The following is a 23868-nucleotide window of genomic DNA, read 5'->3' as shown; positions in this document are numbered from 1 at the left end:
GCATCCCTGCTGGGTCAGGCTGTGTCTGATCTTGGGTGGGTATCACCAACCACCCCCTCCCTACCACCACCAATGTGCTGTAGTCAGATCAAGACAGGAAATGTTCAAGTTGGATCTCAGAGCTGGCCAGCCCTAGCTAGCCTGGCGTAACATCCAAGCAGGAAGATGAGCCTTGTTTGGGAAGTTCAGGGGAATTCTGTGGATGTCATGATTTTGCCCCTGCCATCACCTGGCCTTGGCACTAGTTTTTTTTTTTTTTTTTTATCATCTGGCCTTGGCCACGGCTTACCCAAATGGTCTCTTACCTGGAGGTGAAAAGCAATTAGTTATTCCCCATAGTGTCATTGCCCTGTCGAGATAGAAGAGATTGGGCTGGAAGGGGCCGCTGTGGCTGAGAGGTTTTTCCCCACAAAAGGTAAAAAAGATGGCCTAAGGTGAAAGTCAGAGCTTTCTTAGCAAGGCTCCAAGCCAAACAGGATGGAGATGACTGGGTCTGGAGTAGCTCCACTCCAGAGAAAGGTAGGAAAGTGACTGAAGTGGAGATGTCTGCCCTGTAAGGCGTTTTCTGTTCCAGGGACCCCAGACTTATGAGTAAGGCTCTCCAGAGGCGGCACAGATAGCTGCATCTGCTGGAACACAGTGAAGCCTGGAGCACCTTTCCCTTTCAGAAACACTGTCCCTGGGTCTCCCATGAAGTCTGTCCCAGAGGAGAGGGATTATTGGGTGACCCTGGACCTGCCACTCTCCCTCTTTGAGCCTTGCCAGACCAAATGAGAAAAAAATTGCGTTCCTCTCCTAAAATCCCAAGGGGATGCCTGCGGACTGAGTTTCCAAAGTGTTTTCCTTGGAATAGTCGGCTTTTTTGTCTGGAATTTGGAGGATACTGACCCCAGGTTTGCTATTTTAGACTGACTCCCCTTCCCAATGTGGGGCTGGATTGCCATGTTGGCAGCTCTGTCAGGGGGCTCGGCCTACCTATGGTGTGTGTATGTGAGGCCCTGGATGCCTCTTGTCTGTGGGACTGTATTGCATTTGCCATGCAGCTTGGCGGAGCCTGGGATCTGAGGTGGCAAACTATGTCCTCTTGGCCCACACTGACCCTCTAACCCTCACTCCAAGTTCCCCAGTAACCTAGACAACAGCATCAGCCTTGGGCTGTCCCAAATCATTTGTATGTAGCTCTGTGCAGCCCTTCCTAAAGGGTCATAGGAGAGGGGGAGCTCAGTCTTGTCGGGCAGAAGGAAATAAACTCCTGTCCCAGGGAGCCCCTGGGTTGGTTGAGAAGACAAGTCTCCTTTTCAGGGGTCAGTGAGAGAACAACCCCAGTACACCCCGAGCTAGCAGGGAGTGAGCAGCTGGATCCTCAGGGAGGTGAACCCTCAGAGGGGAGTGGCCGGGGGGTTGGAGCCATTATGGAATCCACTTGGAGAAGCTGGGGCTGAAGCTGGGCCTTGAAGAGAGGCATGAATTAGCTTTACCTCCTTGATGTTTTTATTTTTTTTTTTCCTTGATGACCCCTTGTGGGTCAGAGTAAGAACTATGCTCCATAGGGTTTTCAATGGCTGATTTTTCAGAAGTAAATCACCAGGCCTTTCTTCCAAGGCACCCCTCCATGGATTTGAATTTCCAGCCTCTTAAAAATTTTTTTTTTTTTTTGCTTAGCAGCAGAGCATGTTAATCATTTGCCATTCAGGGATTCTGAATGCAGGTAGGAGGGCTGATTCTTAGGAGCTGTCCAAGGTCCCCAGCCTGCGGAGATGGTGGGGGTTGGGAGCAGTGTTGTTCTGCTGTCCATGGTGCTGAAAGCTTCTGGGCTTGCCAAAACCAAACCAAACAAACCCGTTGCCATCGAGTTGATTCCTACTCATAGCAACCCTATAGGACAGAGTAGAACTTCTCCACAGAGTTTCCGAGGAGTGCCTGGGGGATTCGAACTGCCAACCCTTTGGTCAGCAGCCTTAACTTAACTACTTAACTACTATGCCACCAGGGTTTCCTCTGGGCTCACACAGGGACCTTATTCCTTTAGTAAATACTGCTTCTGGCCCTCCTTACCTCCCTGCCAGCAGCACCCTCCCTCCCTTACTTCTTGTCATTTCCTTTCTAGACATCCAGTGATGACATTGCTGCCACTCCACCACAGTCCCACTCGCTCTTCTGCCCATGTGAACCTGTCTTTTGCACTCTTCCCTTAGAACTACCACCAAAAATGGTCCTTCATAGTCTGTGACTCACATGTTAGAATATTGGACCTAGAAGTGTTATCCTAGGGGCATTCGAGAGCTACGTAGGAGTGTTTGAGATTTTCACAATGACCTTGGGGAACTATTGGCATTTGGCAGATTGAGTAGTCCCATACAACAAATAATTGACCCACCCGAGATGGCAATAGAGCCTCATTGAAAACCAATTGACACTACTTTTTCTGAGAGGGGAAACTGAGGCCCAGAGGGACGGGAATTAGCCAAAGTCACTTAGCTAGCCAGAGAAAAAACTGCAGCTAGAACATGGACCTCCATCTCCTAGCCAGGCCTGTGGACTACCCCAGGTGACTGCCTGAACCAGAAGCACTTATCAAAGTGTTAGCTTCTGAAAAGGGGCAAGCCTATTATAATGGGGGTTTTCCACAGGTCAGAGCCACGCAGGGCAGAGTCCAGACACACTGCTGGGATAGGCAACAGGTTTCCCAGGCCACAGAGCCCTGAAAGAGAGGACCCTGGCTGCATCATCCAGACCCTAATGCCCCTGGCAGGTCACACCACACACCAGTGGCATTGATCCTCTGCAGGGGCACCTATGTTGCCATGGAAACAGTCACTCATCTCCCTGTCTCCAGACCATAACTCTGGCCTGGCCATCTGCCCCCAGACTTTCTGTGCCACCCTCCCGTGGGTCCCAGGGGGGCCTCTTCCTGCCTTACTCTCTCTTCTCCAACGTGTGCCTGAGGGCTCAGCACCCTCATTAGCTCCAGCGGACAGCCACCCCCACCCCACCCCCCTAGGAGCTGGCAACATCGGTCTTCCATTCCCCTCATACTCAGTGTCTGTAGCCTGAACGTCATCCCCAGACAGGGCTGGGTCCCCTGAGGGAAGCCCCCTCCCACTACCATGTCCCACATCTCAGACTCGGATTTCCAAGGTTTCGGCAGGTCTCAGCCAGTTAGCTTCAGCCAGTGTGTACTCAATGGCTGTGGGTCCTGGCTTACACGGAGTGGGCATCCAGTGACCTCCAGTACAGCCTCTGCCCGCTCATCTGTCTCCAGGGAGCTCAAGTTCAGTGGGGAAGAAAATAGTTGAAGTTCATAGTGAATTATGGCCAATCCTCCAACATAAATTTTTGTTTCTCAGACTGGATTGTGGTACAATAGTGGGCTGTGAAATCAATTTAGTGGGTCATGACCAGCATTTTTATACAAAATGAATAGAAGAACATTAGAATAGAAGAAATAAAAATATTATGGCTGTGATTAAGATAAATTTTGCCTTGTGGAACTGAATTCAGTTATGTGTGGTATGTGTGTATGTGTAGGTACTAGACTGGGATAGAAAATGTATATGTTACTGTAGTTCAAGGGCTCCAAGAGATGAGAAGACATAGGAGGAAGTGCTTTGCAAAAAAAAGAAAGGATTGCTTTATACCTAGGGTGTTGGGAAGGCTCCATGGAGGAAGGGGCATTTGAGCTGGGGTTTAAAAGATAGGTAGGAGTTTCTCAGTAAGCCATGGGGAGAGAGGAATCAGCATGAGGAAAGGTATGGAGTTGGGGATGTGCCAGGCCTGTTAGTGCAAAAGTCATAGAGAGGATGCCGTGTAGAGTGGTGGAATGGTTAGGAAAGTGAGCCTGGGGAAAGTTAGCTTTGGATATCACACCAAGAAACTTGCACTTTATTTCCGAGAGCAATGAGACATCACTGATGCTTTTAAGCAGGAATCGGCATGGTCAGCTCTGGGTTTTAGATGACTCTGGCAATTAGGGTGGAGGGTGGAGAGAGTGGAGGAGGCAAGAGAAGCAGGGAGGCAAGACAGAAGCCTATTGTGCCTGTGCAGGCCAGAGGACTAGAGAGGGGTAGGAGGGGGGTGAATTCCAGGAAAAAATGAGGAAACGGAATTCATGGGATTTGGGACCCCCTGAGCATTGCTGTGAGGAATGGGAAAGGTCTCAGGTTTGCAGCATGACTATCCTGACCCCCCTCCCATCCACAAGCCCACCCCATGGTCAGTGCCTCCAAGAGATACCATCATCAGGAAACAAGCATCTTTTGATCCACTGGGTTTGGGAACAGTCAGAGGTATTTGCTTAAAGGGGCCCCCTCCATTCTGAGGCCCTGTCCTCAGGGAGCCCCCAGGCTGATCAGAGAGACCAGACTCACCCACCTGGGCAGCTCAGGCCAGGTAAGGAGCAAGGGCTGGAGTGTGGGGGTCTGGGGAAAGACATCGGTGGAGTGGGAGCAATCAAGGAGGTCTTCCTGAAGGAAGAGCCCTACAGCTGAATTGCAGGCAAGCTAGATAACATTTATAAACACATTCTCAGAAGATAAATTTTCTGCCCTCTGAATCACAGCCAAGATCAGGACTTTTCTCTTGTCACACAAACCTGTTCAAGGGACTTCTAAACCCCCATCAGGAAGGGACTGTTCATTTAACGGAAGGACCTGCCCTGTCCAAGGTACCTTTATGGGATCCTTTTGGCTTCACCTCAGGCTCTCCCCTTTAGTTCAATGATGTCACATCCCATGTTAAGGCATCATTTCCCTTTTGGGAGCATGAATGTCAGCGAGGAAAGTTGATCCTATTTATCAAATTAACTTAATATGCAAGCTTTCAAGAATAAAACAACCCGGAGGAAGAGCAAAGCCCAGCTGGGGAATTGGGGGCCAAGGTCAGGGGACAGAAGCCAGTGTCTTCACGCTGGGGGTCAAGGTCAGCATCACACAAGGCATTCTCATGGCAGACTTTGGCCAGCAGCCAGCAGCCAGCAGCCAGAGCCTGGCCAGAGGGATCCTCAGCACTGACAGACCAGGAGGCAGGAACAGGCTGCTAACAACCCCGAGTCTGAAAAACCTGTGCAGTCCAGAACACCAAATTAAAAAACGATTAAGCTAATAGAATCTCCCCATTGTTTTTGCTCTTTGGCAAGTGCTCCTTAATAATTCCTTTGCTTTTAACTCAGTGTCGGCTCAACAAAAGTGGGTTTTCTAAGTAACTTAATTATTTCAGAACTCACTGCTTCCAAAAACAATCTTAAGGTCCCCCCTCCAACTCTGCGACTCTGTGCTCTGCTATTTATTTTTTGTGACTCAGTGAGCTATTTTAAAATTAGCTTTATATTGTCTATCTAGCATAAGCCAAAAAGAAAAATCCACAACTGCCCATTGGCCAGAGAGCAGAACCCTGGTACAAATCACCCCCAAACAACGAATTATTCAGAATTCATAATCGAATGGGGGAGATAAGATACATGCTAATCAGGTAGTGGGGGGTCTCAGGTGGGAGGGGTCATCCTGGTTGGAGGTTGTAGGTGGACTCCCTGGGTGCGAGGTGGCTTAGGAACTGGATCTTGACAGTGAGCTTGAATTTGGAGAAAGGCAAGTATGAGCAGTGTTTGACTTTCATACATTCCTCTTTGGTAAAACCTGCGTTTTTGTACATCAGACATGGATGCTCTGAAATGTCTTTTCACACATCACATTCCAGCTTCAATACGGAGGCCGGTCCACAAGCACTTAGCGGCTTCCAGGCCACCGCAGCTCAAGCTCAGCAGCACAGCCCTGTTGCCCCCAATTTCCCTCATTCCTCTTTGCCACTGTTCTATAGCTTGTTGTTGTTTGTGACCATCAAACCAGCTCCAACTGATGGCAACTCCATGTATAACTGAACAAAATGTTGCCCAGTCCTGCACTGTCTTCACGATCCTTGGTATGCTCGAGTCCATTGTTGCAGCCACTGGGTATTTTGAGTGCCTTCCAACCTAGGGGGCTCATCTTCCAGCACTATATCAGACAATATTCTGTTGTGATCCATAAGGTTTTCATTGGCTAGTTTTCAGAAGTAGATCACCAGGCTTTTCTTCCTAGTCTATCTTAGTCTGGAAGTTCTGCTGAACCTGTCCACCATGAGTGACCCTGCTGGTCTTTGAAATACCGATGGCATAGCTTCCACCATTACAGCAACACGCAAGCCACTGCAGTGTGACAAACTGAAGCGAGAGCTTCTGGCTTTGAATCCTGGCTCTACCTTTTGCAGGCTTCGTATCCTTGACAAGTAGCATAATCTCTTTGTGCCTCTGATTCTTCCTCTGTAAAATGGGGTTAATATTAGTACCTGCAGCATAGGGTTGTTGTGAGGATTGAATGGACAAGTGTATATACAGCAGTTAGAAGAGGACCTGGCCTTCCATGGTAAGCATATGCTAGGTAACTGGTAGCTATTATTATTGTTAAAATGAAAGTGCTGTTATTGATAAAAGAAGTTTGAGTCTCATACATATAAAATGATTGAAATAAGGATGGAAATCGTTTGATACGCTAAAAGCAGTGAACCTTCAGCCACAACCTAGTACTCAGAACTGGGTTTAACTTGGAAGCAAAGTAATAAAATGAAAGAAAATGTACAATATACTTGTCAAAGATTATATCTAAAATGGGTTTTTGCATGCTTTTAAGCTCCATGTCTGGTGAGGCTTTCACATGTCATTTATGTGAAAACTTTCAGACACGCATTGTGTTTCCTGGCCCAGGGAGGCTGAGGAGTATGAACCTTATTCTGTGGGCACCAGGGAGCCAGGGAGGGTTCTTGAGGAAGGGAACGACATAACTCTTGGTAGTTGGCTTCTTTTGTAGGAAATGCCTATCGAGAGTGCTTAGAGAATGGGACATGGGCTTCTCGGATCAACTACTCACAGTGTGAGCCCATTTTGGATGATAAGGTGAGTGGCCCCTACCTGCCTGGCCCTGGTCCTTGTACAGGTATTAGGAACTCAGATGAAACATGGTGGATCCCAAGGGTGGCAGAACCAGTCCTGTGTCACCTGCCCTGCCCCCGTGCCCCACCCTGTGCTCAGTGACACTGGTGGGGACAGAGAAGGGGAACATGGAGTTCCACCTCCAGGAGAGCTCGGGCTGGTGGAGGACACATCCAGGGTGGCATAACATAAAAAGGGGAGTGACCGTGTAACCAGTACTCCCGGACATCTAGCAGGCTGTATGGTGCTCACCTTCCTTCCTTCTCAGGGCCTGAGTGTCCCCATCTGGCATTCTGATTCTATAACTCCACACAGAGACAAGGGCAAACCCCAGAAGGATAGCCCCCACAGAGCTAGCCCTGCTCAGACCTCACCTCAGCTCTTGCTGGGAGGCTGCCTGGAGGTGGCAGCCTCCTCCTCTTAAAAAAAAAAAAAAAAAAAAAAACCCTTGGGAGCTGCACCTTATTCCTGGCCCAAAACTATAATTCCCAGCTTCATCCCCTGCCTCATTCCCTTAATGAAGCCCTCAGATGAGCTGGAATTTTCCCCTAAATGAAACCCAGGTTCAGAGGGGAAAGCATTTGTCTATGCTGAGAGGGTGTTTCTACAAAGCGTGAGCCCGAGGGAGCCTGTGGTGAGGGTGCAAGAGTGGCAGGCAGGACAGGTCATAAAGGTTTGGAGGAAAGAGGTTCCCTCTTTTCCTCTGTCCTCACCTCTTAATTTTTACAGCTCCCTGGGTGGTATTGAACCAAAGTAGGGGCTGGGGTGGGGTGGAGAGATGGTCTGCCCTGGCAGGAAGCTGTATTTTCTCACTGACTAGAATTGCCAGCACATGGTGATAATAAAAAGCAGATTGACTTATTCAGTTTTAATATTATTCATTTTTTGAAGTTCCTGGGTGGTGCAAATGGCTAACATGCTTGGCTGCTAATCAATAGGTTGGAGGTTCAAGTCCACCCAGAGGTAACTGGTGATCTACTTCCAAAAAATCAGCCATCAAAAATGCTGTGGAACACAGTTCTACACCGACACACGTGGGGCTGCCACGAGTCAGTCGACTCCACGGCAACGGGTATCAGTCTCTGCAGAGAGTGCACCTCTCCCTCTACTGCACCCAGGGCAGACCAAGCCCCACGTGCCCTGCTTCTGAGGCAGGAGGGCAGGCGGGGCAGAGATGGTTGGCCCCATTGTACAGATGTCAAAACTAAGACCTAGAGATCAACTTGCCTTCAGTCGCTCAGCTAGCTGGGGTCTGCAGTGAGACTAAACCTAGGTGTGGCACCTCCCAGTCCAGAATTTAAAAGAAAGCAAAATCTCCACACACACCTCTGTGGCATATCTCAGCATGGGCTGTGTCCAAATGTGCCTCTCAGGTTGCACATTTGCGGGCCTGACAACAGCCCTTTCTAACATGAGCCTCCCGGGGCCAGCAGAAGCGAACTCTGGGAGCCAGGCGAGGGGGTGGCCCTTCGTGCCACTTCTGACCCCAAGGCCAGGACACACAGTGGTGGTCATTGGTTAGAATGTAGCCCCACACTATCTGTGCCACACGCCTCCATCAGCCCATGTGTCTGTCTCTCTGTCTGTCTGTCCAGCAGAAGAAGTATGACCTGCACTACCGCATCGCCCTCGTTGTTAACTACCTGGGCCACTGCATTTCGCTGGCCACCCTTGTGGCCGCCTTCCTGCTCTTCCTAGCCCTGCGGTGAGTACGCCCCTTCCCTCCCTGCTTCTCTCCCTGCTTCTCTCCTAGACAGTCTTCCCTCCACTGTGGGGCCCTGGAGCCAGCGGACAAAGGGGTTGGCCTCAGTGACAGGACACCAACCACTAGAGGCATGTGGATGTAAAGGGGGAGCTAGGCGCTGGTGTGGTGGCAGTCCCAGCTGACCCCTGACCCTGGCTGACCCCTGACCTGGACCTCCCACAGGAGCATCCGCTGCCTGCGGAACGTGATTCACTGGAACCTCATCACCACGTTCATCCTGAGAAATGTCTTGTGGTTCCTGCTACAGCTCATCGACCACGAAGTGCATGAGAGCAACGAGGTCGCTGGGCAGAGAGCCGGGGCTGGGCCTGGGGGAGGGGGACCCATCTCTCTGCTCCATCCTGAGGTGCAGAACCCAACCTGAGGCCATCTCCGCCCCAGTCATTGTCCCATCAGAGCCAGAGGTGACCTGTACCTTACACTGAGTAGGCATCCAACCCTGACCTACACTTGGCCCCAAGCCGAGCCCTGCCCAATACCCAACCAAGCCCCATCCAATTTTGAGTGTGCTCCAGGCCAATATTGGCTATACTGCTAGGATGTCACTTAACTCAGAAAAAGTAGGTTAGGAGGAGGGGATCTTTGACTTTCCACCTCAGCAGGACCTTCTTAGAACAGAGGAGGTAGACAGTTGTGCTGGGACCATGGGGGAAAGCCTGAGAGGAGGCTCAACACAGAGGACTATCTGAAGGCCGAGGCTGGCAGAGTGGATAGAGAGGGGGACACTGTCCACAGGGCCAGCGAGCCCCATCATAGGGCTTCTGTGGCCCCAAGCTGGCTCCAGTACTCCCACATCCTGGACCCCTCAGCTCTGTAGGTACCCTGAGACAAGCCTGTAAGAAAGGTGATCAGATGGGTTCTGTTGGGAAGACCCCTGGAGGGCTGGACTTTGGCTCACTGTGTGACTCAGGGCAAGCACTTCCCCTCCCCGCCATGTGTCTCCCCTCTATAACGCAGGCTGTGTAATCCCACTCGGAGGGACAGGGACCGATTCTCTTCTGCTGGTGAGGCTAAGAATAACCACAACCACAGCAACAACTCTATTTATTTGCCCTGTAAGGCGACATGACTGTTTCCCATGGTACGGTGAGGCTCAGAAAGGGAAAGCGTCTGGCCAGAGGCCTGGGAGTTAGCCAGTCTCCTCCAGAACCAGCCGTGGTCCCATTACCTCCAGAATTTCCCACTCCAGAGTCTTTGGCAAGCCACCCCCATGCCTGCAGCCCTCATAGCCTGGACTACTGTTTACTTAGCAATTTCCTTGTAATTGACTCACTTTTTTTCTAAATGCAATTTCATATCCATCCCTAAGTGGAGACCAGCGTCACTTGCTATGCATGGGAAGTTACCCTCAAAAAGATAAACAATGGAAACACAGCAATGTGATCCAATTCTAGCCTTTGCCTGCAGATAGCTCAGAGCCAGAGGCTCCTTCATTCTTCATGAAAAAGGGGAATTAAAAGGCATTGCGGAGAGGTTAGAGACACTGTGCTGGAGGAGACTGGCTCGCTGACTCAGTCAGGAAGGTTGAAGGAGAATGAGAAAGGATGACCCTTCCAGGGTGAGATCTGTTGGGACTTAGTGCCAGGTCCATGAATGACTGAAATGACTGCCCCTTCTGTCCATGTCCACACCCCACACTTGGGAAGCCCTGTGCCTCGCTCCCTGCTTAGGTGGGAATGGCCTTGCCTCGCCCACACGGAGCTTACTGACAGCCCTGCCTGGCCACAGGTCTGGTGTCGCTGCATCACCACCATCTTCAACTACTTCGTGGTGACCAACTTCTTCTGGATGTTCGTGGAGGGCTGCTACCTGCATACAGCCATCGTCATGACCTACTCCACTGAGCGCCTGCGCAAGTGGCTCTTCCTCTTCATCGGATGGTGTAAGGGCCCCTGGGGGCTGACAAGGGCCTGGCTGGGAGGCGACACTGCTGCAAGGTCATCTCCCTGTATCTTGGGTCTCAGGGCCAGACCACAGCCCTGCCCACAAACCCCAGGACAGTTCCCAGGCTTCAACCACTTCCCTCCATGCTGAGTGAGGAAAATGTAAACCCAAAGCAACCATGGATAATCCCGCCAAATGGATATTCCACAAATTGGCCTCCTTCTGCCTCGAATGACCAATCCCAAGATGTTTGTCAGTGGCTTCAAAAGAGAAGCCGGCCAGCTCCCCTTCTCTATCTCAGTCTCTCCCTCAGCCCTCTGACTCACTAGGAGAGGATGGCCTAGAACGGGGGAAAGGGAGCAGAGGGCTAGGGGCAGGGCATTCCCTGGGCCCATGGGTATCCCCTGGGGTCATGGATGACCTGCATTTGGAAGATCTGAATGAAACATGCCCCACCCTGTGTTCTACAAGAGAGTCCTCTGTCCATCGGTCCGTCCACTGCAGCCTAGTCTGTCCTTCTTTCAGGCATCCCCTGCCCCATCATCATTGTCTGGGCCATTGGAAAACTCTACTATGAAAATGAACAGTAAGTGAGACAGGCCATCTGCGGGGAAGGTCACCCATGGGCTCAAGCCAAGCCATTGGGCGGGAACTGTAGGTAAGCTAGGGCCACCTCACCTTGGCTCCAGAGGGCATTGCCTGATCTCAGAGGGAAAGGGTGGGCTGAGAACTGAAGAGACAGATTCACTTTCCTGCTGTCTTTAAGAAACAAAAATCCCTGGTACCCAGCAGTGCCCACACGGTAGATCTCAATTCAACTGTTTACTGAATTAGGAATCATGGTTCCTTCAGAGCCCCTAGTGCATGACCCTTGGCCTTTGATAAGGCTTTCTCCTCAGAGATGGCTGTGGCAGGTCTGGGTTAGGGTTCATGGAGGCCAAGGGCTTGCGGCTTTCAGCTCAGGCCAGGTCCAAGACTGTATCCATGAGTATTTATCAGAGTTCCAGGCCAAGACGGGTTTACCCTGATCCCCAATCTCTGCCTGGGGTGCAGTGTCCTCTCCTGGGACCCTCCCTCCACCACAGACTTTGATACATGGAGTCACAGCCCAAGTGTCGGCACCTCATTCCGTGGGTCAGCCAAGGAGAGGCTGGAAGTCTGGGTGCCACCAGCTGGGAGAAGGGACCGGGAGACTCAATCTCTGCGTGCAAATCTCCAAGGGATCTTAGAGCTTGAGTAAGCAGAGGTGGGGAGGAGAAGAAATGAGGATGGAGTTCCAAGTCTCTCCTCAATATTAGGAAGAGCTCATAAAGTTAAAAGCTGCCCAAGAATGAGAGGGCTGCCTTGGAAGGTAGTGAGCTTCCTCTCAAAAGGAGTATTCAAGCAGACAACGAAACCCTAGTGCTGGGAGACAAAGGAGGAGTTACCTGTCCTAGGCTATACGCTGAGGTTAACCTCTGAGGTTGCTGAGGACACAGAGTTTCTAGAAGTTGATGGAACCCTACCCAAGGTCCAGTGGGAAGATGCCGGGAGGGCCAGCCTGGCTCCTGGCCCAGCCCTTCCCTCTGGACCTGAAGCTCCCCCACCTACCAGTATCCCCAGAGAATAAACCAAGCCTTTGGCAGCCAGTGAGGCAAGCCAGGCAGCGGGCTTCCTTTGTTAAGCAAAAGAGGCTCAGCTCGGAGAAAGGCTGGGTTCCGGGCAGGAAGGCTCCCGCCTCCACATCTGCTGGCTTTGTGCTGTGTAAGTACCTGGCACGCAGAGCAGCGGGTTCCAAGCAACGCAGGAACAGGTGGTACAGGGCAGTTGGGCCGCCGGCCAGTGAGGGAGTAGTCTTTCCCCTAATTCACATGCTTCCTGGGTGCCCAGCCCCATGCCCAACAGTCCTGGATGGCATGGAGGCCCAATAGGAAGAGGCAACACAAGACCTGCCCTCAGGGAGCCCCAGGCTGGCAGAGACCAAACTGACCACGTAGGGCAAAAAACAACCCTGTGGAAGCCAGGATGGTCCATGAAGGTGGTTTGGAAAGGGGCAGGCCCAGAGATTGGGTCTCAGAAAGGATCAAACCAGAGGACCCTGGGCCTGGGCCTGGGGTGGTACCCAGGCTCTGCTCAGCAGGGCCGTCCACAGCCATGCTGTCTTTGCAGGTGCTGGTTTGGCAAGGAGCCCGGTGATCTGGTGGACTACATCTACCAAGGCCCCATCATCCTTGTGCTCCTGGTAGGTCCACAGAGGGCACTGGGATAGGGTTAGGGCAGGGTGGGGGACAGCAGAGGGCCCGTCTAGGCAAGAGACAATGTGGGGGACAATGTGGCCTGGGGCAGTCCTCAGCACACATCAGGTACACTGTAAGCACTACCCGGCTTCCTGGCACAGCCCTCAGCACTTACTTAAGTACACTCCCTGCCTCCTCCCATATACCATACGCCCATACTCTGTTCCCCACACTCTCCTCACCGTGTTCTGTGCCTGGGTGCAGCCCCCTCTCCACTCAGGGCCTCAGGTAGAATCTAACTGGTTAATTTCTAGTGCCTTCCCAGATCAAATATCCCCTTGCTAGGTACAGTGCTGAGAATGCCAGGTGACAATAGAAAGGTGTGTGGGCTTTTCAGCCCAGCCCAACATCCCCTGCCCCTCGCGACCCTTCTCAGAGGCCCAGCGCACTGCCCCCAGCCTGGAGCGCAGATACCAGAGTGAGGCATAATGAGGCAATCTTTCCCTGTCCAGCTCCCCACCCTTTGCCAAATGTATTCGCATCCAAGATATAATTGCTACCACGTCTTTAATCTACAAGGGAGCTTTAACTAAGGTAGAGTTTAAATAGAGGCTGCATTCTGCAGAAACGAACCCATTATATATTCAAACCAAACCAAACCCAGTGCCATCAAGTCGATTCCAACTCATAGCGACCCTATAGGACAGAGTAGAACTGCCGCACAGAGTTTCCAAGGAGCGCCTGGCGGATTCAAACTGCCGACTCTTTGGTTAGCAGCCGTAGCACTTAATCCTACGCCACCAGGGTTTCCCCATTATATATCATACATTTAAAAAAAAAGAGCCCCGTATGAAATTGGCATTTGCGTAAGACTTATTTCAGGCTCAGTAATTTCAGGCTCCTGTATATACCGGCTTCCTTAAAGGGCTACTGGCTCCTTGTGGGAGTCTCAAGAGGGAGCTGACCTCCAGCACACAGCAGGTGCCTAGTAGGGGGTTCTTTTGCCTACCTTGGAGACAATTACTGTTTATCTTTTTTATTTCCTTGCTTTCCTCCTTTTTGTGATTTTTTGCGAGATTCATCTGACCCTCATCTTTGGGGTGTCCTTGACACATGTGAACTAGAGAGAACCAAAAAGGTGTTTTGGATAAAAATTCCACCATCAGGACTTTGTTCATTTAGACACAGAATCCAGGTCTTGTCAGCAGTCAATGGGAGCAGATTGGTCCTTGGGCTCCCAGCTGCAGTGAGTCAGTCATTCACCTCTCAATGTGAATGGAAACCCCTTGAGATGCTTTCCCTCCCAGCCAGCTGCTGGGAGCCTATTCTGGAGGGACAGGGTTTTTGATGAGCCTGAGATGCAGCCAAGGAAGGCTGGCCTGGACAGGGAAGCACTGGCAGTTGGGAGGGAGCCCCAGCTGTATGGATATTGGACAGGTGATGAGGAAAAGGAACAAGAAAGGGGGATGAGGTGTGGAAGGGCTCGGTTTCAAGACCCAACTCCCTCACCTCCTCTTTCCATGTCCTCTTCTCTGGTCCACCCCCTCCCCTCAGCTCAAGAGGCCTTTGCTTGTCCTTCCCTGTTGGTCCCAACCAAACTCAGCTATTTCCACCAACAGAGGCTTCCAGGTCCCCAACTGAGCTCTTCCAGAAGCTCAGTCTACATTCCTGCCAATCCTTACATCCTCAATGCCCAAGAGATGCAGGGATTATGCTCCCCATTTTATAAATGAAACTGAGATATGAAATGGCTTGTCCAAGGTACCAACTAAGATCAAGCAGGCCTCCTGCCTTATCACCCATCACCTGCCTGCTGTCCTCTCCCTTGGATATGTGCTTGGGGTCCTCCCACCCTGTCTTTCCCAGTGATTCACAGCTACATTTCTGCTGCTAAGAGACACACTTATTTCTGGGTTCTAGAGAATGAGTCAGGTGGTTGAGTTTGCAGGAAGCCTGACTTCTGGTGGTTGTAATCACTGTTATTGTCATGGGAAAGGGAAGTGGCATTTGTTGGTCCCCTCTCTGGCCAGGCACTGAACTGAGTGCTGTCCATGAATATTTCAGCGCCTATCCTTCTTCCCGGATGAGAGGCAGGCTCTGTGGTTATCTCCACTATACAGATGAGGGAGCAGAAGCTCGATGGGGTGAAGCAACTTGTCCAAGGCCATGCAGATCCAATTTGGAACAGTCAGGATTAGAACCCTGAGACAAGGCCTAGGAGTCCATTTGAGAGGTGATCCTGGAGGCACCATGAGGGTAAGGAATGGAGTTAGGGAACGCAGGAAAGCCAGTGCAGAGTGGGGTAGGGAGCAGGTTCGTTGGTAGCTGCCGTACAGTTGGCTCCAGCTTATGGAGATCATATGCACAAGAAAATGAAACGCTGCCTAGTCCTGCGCCATCTTCACAATCTTTGATATGCTCAAGTCCATTGTTGTGGTCAGTGTGTATTTTGAGTTTCTCCAACCTAGGTGGCTCATCTTTCAGCACTATATCTAACAATATTCTGCTGTGATCCATAAGCTTTTCATTGGCTAATTTTCAGAAGTAGATCGCCAGGCATTTCTTTCTAGCTTCTCTTAGTCTGGAAGCTCTGCTGAAACCTGCCTGCCATGGGTGACCCTGCCAGTATTTGAAATACCAGTGGCGTAGCTTCCAGGATCATAGCAGCATGCAAGCCACCACAGTACAACAAACTGACAAACCAGTGGTGAACAGGTTACCACGGGGCAACTGGAGCTCCATTTTGCTATGGTCCCCCAAGGAACCATGCAGAAGAGGCTCAGAATTGTATCACTGAAGGTTGGGAGCTGAGTTATTAATCCACCCCCTCCATCCTCACCAGTGGAGATTGCAGCGGGGACAGTAAGCCCCCCGCATTTCCAGGCTGCCCTGTTTTGGGGCTGAACAAGCTCCCATGGCACCAGAGAAAACCTTCAGGCCATCCCCTGTAGCTACAGGTGAACGCAGGTGGGCCGGGGGATGCGGACAGGGCGTCAGCGGTATGTGGCACATCAGGTTTGTCTGGCTAATACCTCGATTCTTCATTCCACAAATGGTGTCTCGTAGCTCAGAGCTCCTCCCAGCAACATCCCAGCTGTGCTTTTCCCAAATACAGATTCTGGGGCCCTGTTGTTCCTGCTGGTAGCCTGGGTGGGCCTGGAATCTGCATTTCTAACAAGCACCCAGGTGCCTTTGAAGTGCTCATTCTAGTTGGAGAGCCATATGTCCGGGGGTACCTGGGCATGGATTCATTGCCAGGCAGTGATGTGTGTCATCTGGGTCCTGTATACAGTAGGGCTCAGAACCTGGACCTTGAGCAGGACTTTGTCTAGAAAACACCAATCCATTGCCTTCAAATTAATTCCGACTCATAGCAACCCTATAGGACAGAGTAGAACTGCCCCATAGGGTTTCCAAGGAGGGTCTGGCGAATTCAAACTACTGACCTTTTGATTAGCAGCCGAGCTCATAACCACTGTGCCACTAGGGCACAGCTAGAAAATGCCAGCAGGAAGGGAGAACTTGGGGCATCCAATGGAGGACCAGTCTCCCAGGGACTGTGAAACAGACTGGTCACTGAGCATCTGCCACACCCCTGATTCCAGCTTGTGGGGGCTCCCTGGTGACGAGTCAGCAGGTTCTGCAGACCCATATGGGATGGACAGGGCATGTTACTAGGCCTGGAGAATGTGCAATAGACAGAGCACAGAGCCAGGGACCAGGGAGGAAAGAACCTGAGACCTGTTACGGCAACTTACTTAAATACCCAGATTGTCTCAACACCCAGAATCGAAGGAGAGCAGAGGACGTTTCCAAAGGCAGGGACCTCTGCTCTCAACCTGGGTTTAAAAGAAAAAGATCCATGCCTGAAGCCAAGTAGGGAGAGATGAGCCAAGACGTCTGGTGCTTTCGCCCTCCCTCCCTTCTGCAAACGTGTAGACAGTGAAGGTTTGGGAGCAAGGAGGGGATCCCATGTGCGCTTTGATTTAGCAAACACCTCAGCAGGGGTGGAGGGAGGTCGGGGTGACACATGCTCTGGAAGTTAACCAGTGAGCAGCGCTTGCTGATTTCCTCCGTAGGGGCCACATGCAGTATGGCGTCATGGACTGAGCAATGATTGGGGCCACCTTGGCTCCATGGTGTGATCCTGAGTAAGCTCTTTGCCCTTTCGAAGCCTCAGTTTCCCACCTGTAGCATGGCGATGCTAATCCCTGCTTCACAGGGTTACAGTGAGGACTAGGAGTCTCTGGGTGGTGCAAATAATTAACACGCTAGGTTGCTAACCAAAAGATTGGAAGTTTGAATCCACCCAGAGGCACCTAGGAAGAGAAGCTGGTGATCTCCTTCCAAAACATCAGCCATCAAAAACCCTATGGAGCACAGCTTTACCCTGACAAGTGTGGGGCCACCAAACCGAAATTCGTTGCTGTCAAGTCGATTCTGACTCATAACGACCCTAGAGGACAGAGTAGAACTGCCCTATAGGGTTTCCAAGGAGCAGCTGATGGATTTGAACTGCTGATCTTTTGGTTAGCACCATGAGTGTGAATCAGCTCAGCAGGAATTAGAGGTGAGCTATGGGCACTGTGCTGGGTGGCCCTGGGTGTCAGACTCTTGCAATTCCCATCAGCCCTGGAGTCACAGGCTCAGGATCCCGTCTGATAATTCTGCCAGTGCTATCCTCCTGAGTGCAGATCCCCAGTGTAAACATTGAAAATCATCGATCTCAGGGCCTGGATGTGTGAAATTACTTCCCTTTGGTTCCCACCATTTGGCCCACGTTTCATGAACTCCAGTGGGAGTGGCAGCATGGTGTAAGGGTCAGGAGAGTAAATACTGCAGCCAGCTGTCTTGGTTCAAATCCTGACACCAACCCCTACATAGCCTGGTTATTCGATTATACGGACAGGTTATTTAGCCTGTTTGAGCCTCATTTTGTGTGTCTGTAAAATAGGGATAGTAATCGTCCCTGCTTCCTAAGATTGCACCTTGAGGAACAGTTATAAAATACTTGGAACAAGACTTGAAATGGCCTAAGTACCGGATCCGCATTAGCTGGCATTCTTATTATTTGGAGGGCCTCCCATATGCCTATCCTGGTGCAGGTGCAAGAGATTGTAATGTCCCAGGTCCCTGGTCAGAAGATCATACCACTGGGCTCTGACCAGGCTCCGGCTCCCACCCCACAGCAGAGCCTTATTAGGGGTGAAGCCGGTTCCCCTGAGGAAGTAAAAGATCAGCAGCTGACTGCCGCCAGCATCACAGTGTCAGGACAAGACTGGGCAGGATGATGCAAGGCTGTGACTTCTCCAAGCTTCTGCAGGGGCCTCTCCCGGACACCCACCCCCCTGCAGAGTTCCCACAGCCCACCACCTGCAGGATGCCCTGAGAACATTCCAGGCTAGCAGGACCCTGCAAGGGGCTTATTCTAGAAGGAGGTGATTTTACTGTTGTGACTCCCAGTTGGTCCCACCCCTTCTCCGGCCTGTCTCTTGACTCCTTGATTGTCATTCTCCACCACCTGAGCAGCCATCAGGCCTGACCCCCCCGCCCCTCCACTTCAGGACTTCCTCCCTTGGCCTTTTCTCTGCTTGGAACTTTCTCCCCCAACTCTTCACCAGCTAATGCACCCTGTCCTTCAGGTCTCAGCTCATGTCAGGCCTTTCAGACCGCTTAGCGAAGAGGCAATGTTCCCCCATGCCACCCCACCCCACCCCATGCTGTAAGCCCTCTGGGAGCAAGGATGTGCCCATTTCTCTACCTCTTGTCCAGCTCAGCATATGGCACACAGTAAGTGGATTCATTCATGAATGAATGAATACAACCAGAAACCAGGCTGAACAAGATTAAGTGGAAGAGCCAGAGTTGGCTTTTGCAGGGGGGCGGTGGGGAGAGGTTGGCAGGGAAGAATGGAATCCAAGAAGAGACAGCTGGAGAGCTCAGGCTAGGCTGGGTGGTCAAAAGCTCCCTAGAGGAGGGAGGGAGGTACCTGAGGTGGGACTGGTGCAGATGTTGTAAAGAGGGGAGCTGGGGGCCAAGCTCAAAAGGAAAGAATGGCGGGGCCCCAGTTCAGGCTGCACAGACCTTGGCTGAGAGGGTAGAGGCAGCATCACTGAATGTGTGAGAACAGGGGATAAGGCCTTATCTTCCAGACCCTCCACTCTGGACCCTGTTTGAGTTATCCGTATGTCTGCCCTTACTCTTTGCCTCGGCACACAGAACAGGGCCCTTATCGGGAGGCGCTCAGTAACTGCTTGCTGACTGGGTGGATGGATAGGTGGATTAAAAAAAAAAAAAAGGTGGATACTAAATGTTAAATAAATGAATGAGTGGGTAGGTGGATAAATTGAAGAATGGATGTTTGGGTGGAGGGGTGGAGTGATGGATGGATGACAGTGGGTAGATAATTGAACAAATTGGCTGCTGGGTTGATGGATGATGGGAATAAGATTTAATGCAGGGAAATGTAGCAGAAATGAGAATATATTTTGATTCCAACAGTCTCAACTCCCAGACAAGTCAGGAAGAATCAGAAAAGGTTAAATACTTTGTATCACTTGTATGAGAGAATTAGGAATGACCTATGTGTTAGGGTCAATCCCAGGGAATATATGAGAAACTCAGGAGGTAGAAATGAACAAGCCTTAAGAGAAAGCAGGGGGCAACAGGCCAGGAGTGGCCCTCTCTGAAGGCCTCCTTCCCTGGCTCACCAGGCCATCCACTGTGCAGCTTGAGAGCAGCAGGCTGTGGCTGAGGAGGTTGAGCCTGTCCCTGCCCCCAGAGCCACTCTCAAGCCAGGGGGTCATCCAGATGACTGTCCCACAATGCCTGCCTGCATCCCCCGACTCCTACCATGGAACCTAGGACTTAGGAAGGCCCAGCCCACGCATAAGAAGTGATGGATTCTCTAGACAGATGCTCAGAAGGGGCGTGTGTTTGTGTGCACATGCGTGTATATACATGTGTGTACACAGATGAGCCAGCAGACACCCCAGGCTAATGCGTATCCTTCGCTGACCCATGGGCATTTGCTTAGTGTGTGAGGCCTACACACCCTCCCATTCCTGCCTGCTAACACTTGGAGTGAAATGCAAGTATGTACTCGTCCACTGATGCACACACACAGAAGCACATTCTCAGGGGCGAGCACACTCACGCGGCACACAGAACAGTCCCACAGGCCTGCTCGTGTGCTCACAGAATCATAGCACACGGCCCCACAGACAGGCTTGCAGGCCCACAGAGATCTCCACAACCTGGGAGGCTGACTGAAGGGCATGCAGTCGGGTTCCAGGGAGAGGCTGGGTGGGGCGTATACTGATGCCGAGAGATGGCTCAGAATGAAGATAAATGAGGCCCGTCCTGGAGCACTGGACTCAGCCTGGCAGCCCATTCATCATAATTGCCTCTGGAGTGTCTGGTCTGCAAAGGCTCTGGAGTTTTCCTGGGCATAGGGGATGAGATGGTGAGAGATTAATCACTTGCTTGGCACCTGAGTTATTAAAATTACTCCCTGTGGCCTGGCCTGTCCCCTCAGGGCCAGGAGCCTCAGCGAGACCCTCAATCAACTGATGGGGACCCTAAGACAGAGGGGCGGGGGCTCAGGCAGAGCCCGGGGCCCGGCACCTGTGCAGTCCCTGAGTAGGGCAGGGCCGGGCCTTGGAACTTTCTGTGGAAGATGGGTCTTTGTGTTACTGTTCACTGCCTTTAGAGGCTGCATCCTCCTTCGGGTCTGGAGCCCTCAGGTGACAGGGAACTGAGCAAATGGGTGTCCACCTGTCCTGGTGAGGGAGGAGAAGACGCCTTGGGCCCCTTGTGCTGGGTGACAGCTGGGAAGGGTGTACGTGGGATATGAGTTTTCAGTGGGCTCCAGGGGGAGGGAGCTGCCCCTCAGCTCAGCCCCCACTCATGGTCCTTTTTTCCTCTCTGCCTCCCCACCTCCAGATCAATTTTGTATTTCTGTTCAACATCGTCAGGATTTTAATGACAAAATTACGAGCCTCCACCACATCCGAGACGATCCAGTACAGGTGAGTGAATGCATGCCTTGACCCTGGGCAGGGAGGAAACAAGGAGGCCACGTGGGCCATCCCCCTGCCTCTAGGCAGGAGCTCGCTCAAGCTTCCAGAAGGCCCTGCTAAAGCGTCTCCCGACTTCCCACCTGAATGAGGCTCATCTGCAGCGTGGGCTCAGACCTGAACCATACCTGTCACCCCCAGGAAGGCGGTGAAGGCCACCCTGGTTCTCTTGCCCCTTCTGGGCATCACCTACATGCTCTTCTTCGTCAATCCTGGGGAGGATGACCTCTCGCAGATTGTGTTCATCTATTTCAACTCCTTCCTGCAGTCCTTCCAGGTAGGTGCATGGCCAGTGAGGGATGGGAAGGAGGTCACCGGAAGCTCTCCCACCCTCACAGAGATGGTCCCGTGGGCCTGGTGCACGTGGGGTTCATTTACATACACACTTAAATATAAGCACATGCACACATAGCCTGACCCTGTGCCCAGCGCGATGATGCCCGAGCCATCCAGAACTGAGCCGTGACTCTGCCACCCCCACCCTAGGGCCCAGGCTGAGGAACTCCCCAGGTGAGCCCACCCCTGACTGGGTCTGGGTCACACTAGCCTGCACCTACTGCTGTCCCAGCTCCTGTTCTGAGTGGCACCCGGCTAAGTGCCCTGGGAGAGGCTGCAGGCCTGAGACCACCCCTCAGTTGAAGTGCCACTGTGGCGTACCGGGACCATGGGAAGCGGGGTCATGTGAGTGGGCGCCCTCTGTGGTCCTGGTCACTGAGTGCCTCCCCTGCCCATCCTGTTTCTCACTTCACTCTTCCAGGCAGGACAGCTCCCTAGCAGGTCACTGACAGCTCTCCCTTCCTTTCTAGGGTTTCTTTGTGTCTGTCTTCTACTGCTTCTTCAATGGAGAGGTACAAGGCCGGGGAGGCTGGGTGCTCGCAAGCCTCAGACCCTAGTCCAGGGCAGCTCCAAACCCCACCCCACCTTTCAGGAATGCTGGGGTCCCTGGCTATACCCAGCTCTGCCCTGCAGGAGGGAGGGAAAGGCCAGAGAAATGACCCTAGCCTTGGGAGAACAGGACTCCTTCCCACAGGGACTCCGCCAGTGTAGAAGGTCAACTATGTAGGCTGAAAATACTGTGACAGCTCTCCCCACTGCCTTCGGAGAGCTGGGGAGGTAGGAGCAGAACGAGGAAGTGGCAGGAGACAGCTTCCAGGAGAAGGTGAGGTGCAAGCCATGCAGCCAAGACTGTATGGACTTGGGGAGCAGAAAAGGCACTTGTACATTCTCCCCACCTCAGAAAAGACCACAGACCCCCCAGCCAGCCTCTGGGGAGCGAGGCACTGGATGAAGCCCGTCAGCTGACAAGGCCCAGAATCCCAGTGTGGCCAGGAGAGGCCCACTCACACCAGGGGTCGGTGAGGACACATCCTGGGTTCTGGGAGGAAGAGCAGAGGCCCTCAAGTTACAGCCCCCAGAGTGGAAAGGAATGCATATGCACATCCAAGGCCACTCCATCTGCATAGCCACAGGGAGCAGGAAGGTGTCCATGCAGTTCTGGCTCTGCCAGTGGACGCCACCTCACAGCAAAAGGCCAGCAGCCGAGACAGGCCCACAGGCCACAGGTTAGGAGCGAAGGAGCTGCTAAGGCAGACAGACAGCAAATGAATGCTTATGGAGCGTTTACTCTATTCACGCAATGTGCCAGGACAGGGTGTGGGGACACAATCCATTTTACAGAAAAAGCCTTCTATTACAGTACAGATGAGAACCAAATGGTACCAGATATGATCAGGCTTTGAAATGAGTGTTAACTTTCCGTTTCGGGCAGTAAGTGCTATGGGAAGCATGGAGGGATCTATCAGGAAAGGCTTCATGGAGGAGGTGAGGCTTCAGAGGCAGGAGAGGAAGGTATTTCAGGAGGGAGGATTCAAGGTGAGAGGTGGGAGCTGGAATGTACATTTCCAGAGCCTGCAGGAGGAGCAGGGTCCCTGGAGGGAACTGAGTCAGAAGCTGGGATCTCAAGTCCCCCTATGGTAGTTGTGAGGTAACAGAGCAAGCCAGGGGAGGGAAGGCAGTGTGTCCAAAGGAAACTGGGTAATTGGACAGTGAGGCACAAATGAAGCGTGTGGGTCACGCTTCTCCAGGAGAGGGAGAGGGAAGGAGAACCCTGGAGAGGGGCCTGGGTTTTAAGGGCCTATTTTTTTTTTATGGGGCCAGGGGGAGGAGCTTGGTTTTGGAACCTACCAGTCTCTTCCTGTAAGGATGCAGTCAGAAGGGTCTCCAATGACAGGGAGCAGGGTGAGAGACCTTCCCAGTCCCTCGGGACTGGCCTTGAGGGCCCAGCTAAGCCTCTGCTTCCCCCGCAGGTGCGGTCGGCCGTGAGGAAGAGGTGGCACCGCTGGCAGGACCATCACTCCCTGCGAGTCCCGGTGGCCCGGGCCATGTCCATCCCCACGTCGCCCACGCGGATCAGCTTCCACAGCGTCAAGCAGACGGCAGCAGTGTGACCCCTCGTGCGCCCACCACCCTCTCACTCCTCCACCATCTGCGCAGCTTTCCCACCCTCCCCTCCTGTCCCTGGGTTCCCCTCGCTGCGCAGGCCCTGCTGAGGCAGGGAGAAGGGGGGCAGAAACCATGCTCAGCCTGGCAGAATAGGGCTACGAGGGGCGGGGCCAGCCGGCTGGAAGTCTCCATGCCAGACAGAGCGGAGAGGGGGAGTCATAGGAGCACCCTCAGAGGACCAGGTCACAGGTCAGCAGGCTTTGCCCGCTGGATCCTCACTGTAGCCCTGTTCGCGGGGGGGTGGGAAACTGAGGCCCAGAAAGGGGAAAGGGCTGCCAAATCGCACAGCTAGTTAATGTCAGCTCGGGGCTCTTAGCTCCCTCATGCTACTCAGTGATGGTTGGGCCTTGCTCCCTGCCTCTGCCTCCTTGCTCAAGGGCGCCCTCTGCAGTTCAGGAGGCACACCAGCACAAGGAAAAGATTTAATCACCTCTCTTCAACCCAAAGGCTCGCTGGTCCCCTGCC

At 52.4% G+C, this 23868-nt stretch overlaps 1 protein-coding gene across 2 annotated transcripts in view; it reads left to right on the top strand.

Annotated features, from left to right (window-relative positions):
* Positions 1 to 23527, top strand: part of CRHR2 (corticotropin releasing hormone receptor 2) — a 32969-nt gene extending 9442 nt beyond the window's left edge. The window contains exons 3-12 of one of the 2 annotated variants that reach the window (XM_064290115.1): positions 6837 to 6922; positions 8557 to 8663; positions 8886 to 9003; positions 10452 to 10605; positions 11133 to 11193; positions 12756 to 12828; positions 20768 to 20853; positions 21043 to 21178; positions 21708 to 21749; positions 23208 to 23527. In XM_064290115.1, the coding sequence (XP_064146185.1) occupies positions 6837 to 6922; positions 8557 to 8663; positions 8886 to 9003; positions 10452 to 10605; positions 11133 to 11193; positions 12756 to 12828; positions 20768 to 20853; positions 21043 to 21178; positions 21708 to 21749; positions 23208 to 23348 (1004 nt within the window). In that variant the 3' untranslated portion in view covers positions 23349 to 23527. Of the gene's footprint in view, positions 1 to 6836; positions 6923 to 8553; positions 8664 to 8885; positions 9004 to 10451; positions 10606 to 11132; positions 11194 to 12755; positions 12829 to 20767; positions 20854 to 21042; positions 21179 to 21707; positions 21750 to 23207 lie in introns of both variants that reach the window. The other variant, XM_064290114.1, reaches the window with a different exon arrangement.
* The last annotated feature ends 341 nt before the right edge of the window (positions 23528 to 23868 follow it).

Source organism: Loxodonta africana, chromosome 8 (assembly GCF_030014295.1).
Source record: "Loxodonta africana isolate mLoxAfr1 chromosome 8, mLoxAfr1.hap2, whole genome shotgun sequence".
NCBI classification, from domain to species: Eukaryota; Metazoa; Chordata; class Mammalia; order Proboscidea; family Elephantidae; genus Loxodonta; species Loxodonta africana.
Note: the sequence above shows the minus strand (reverse complement) of the source record. Positions and strands in the feature narration are given on the sequence as shown.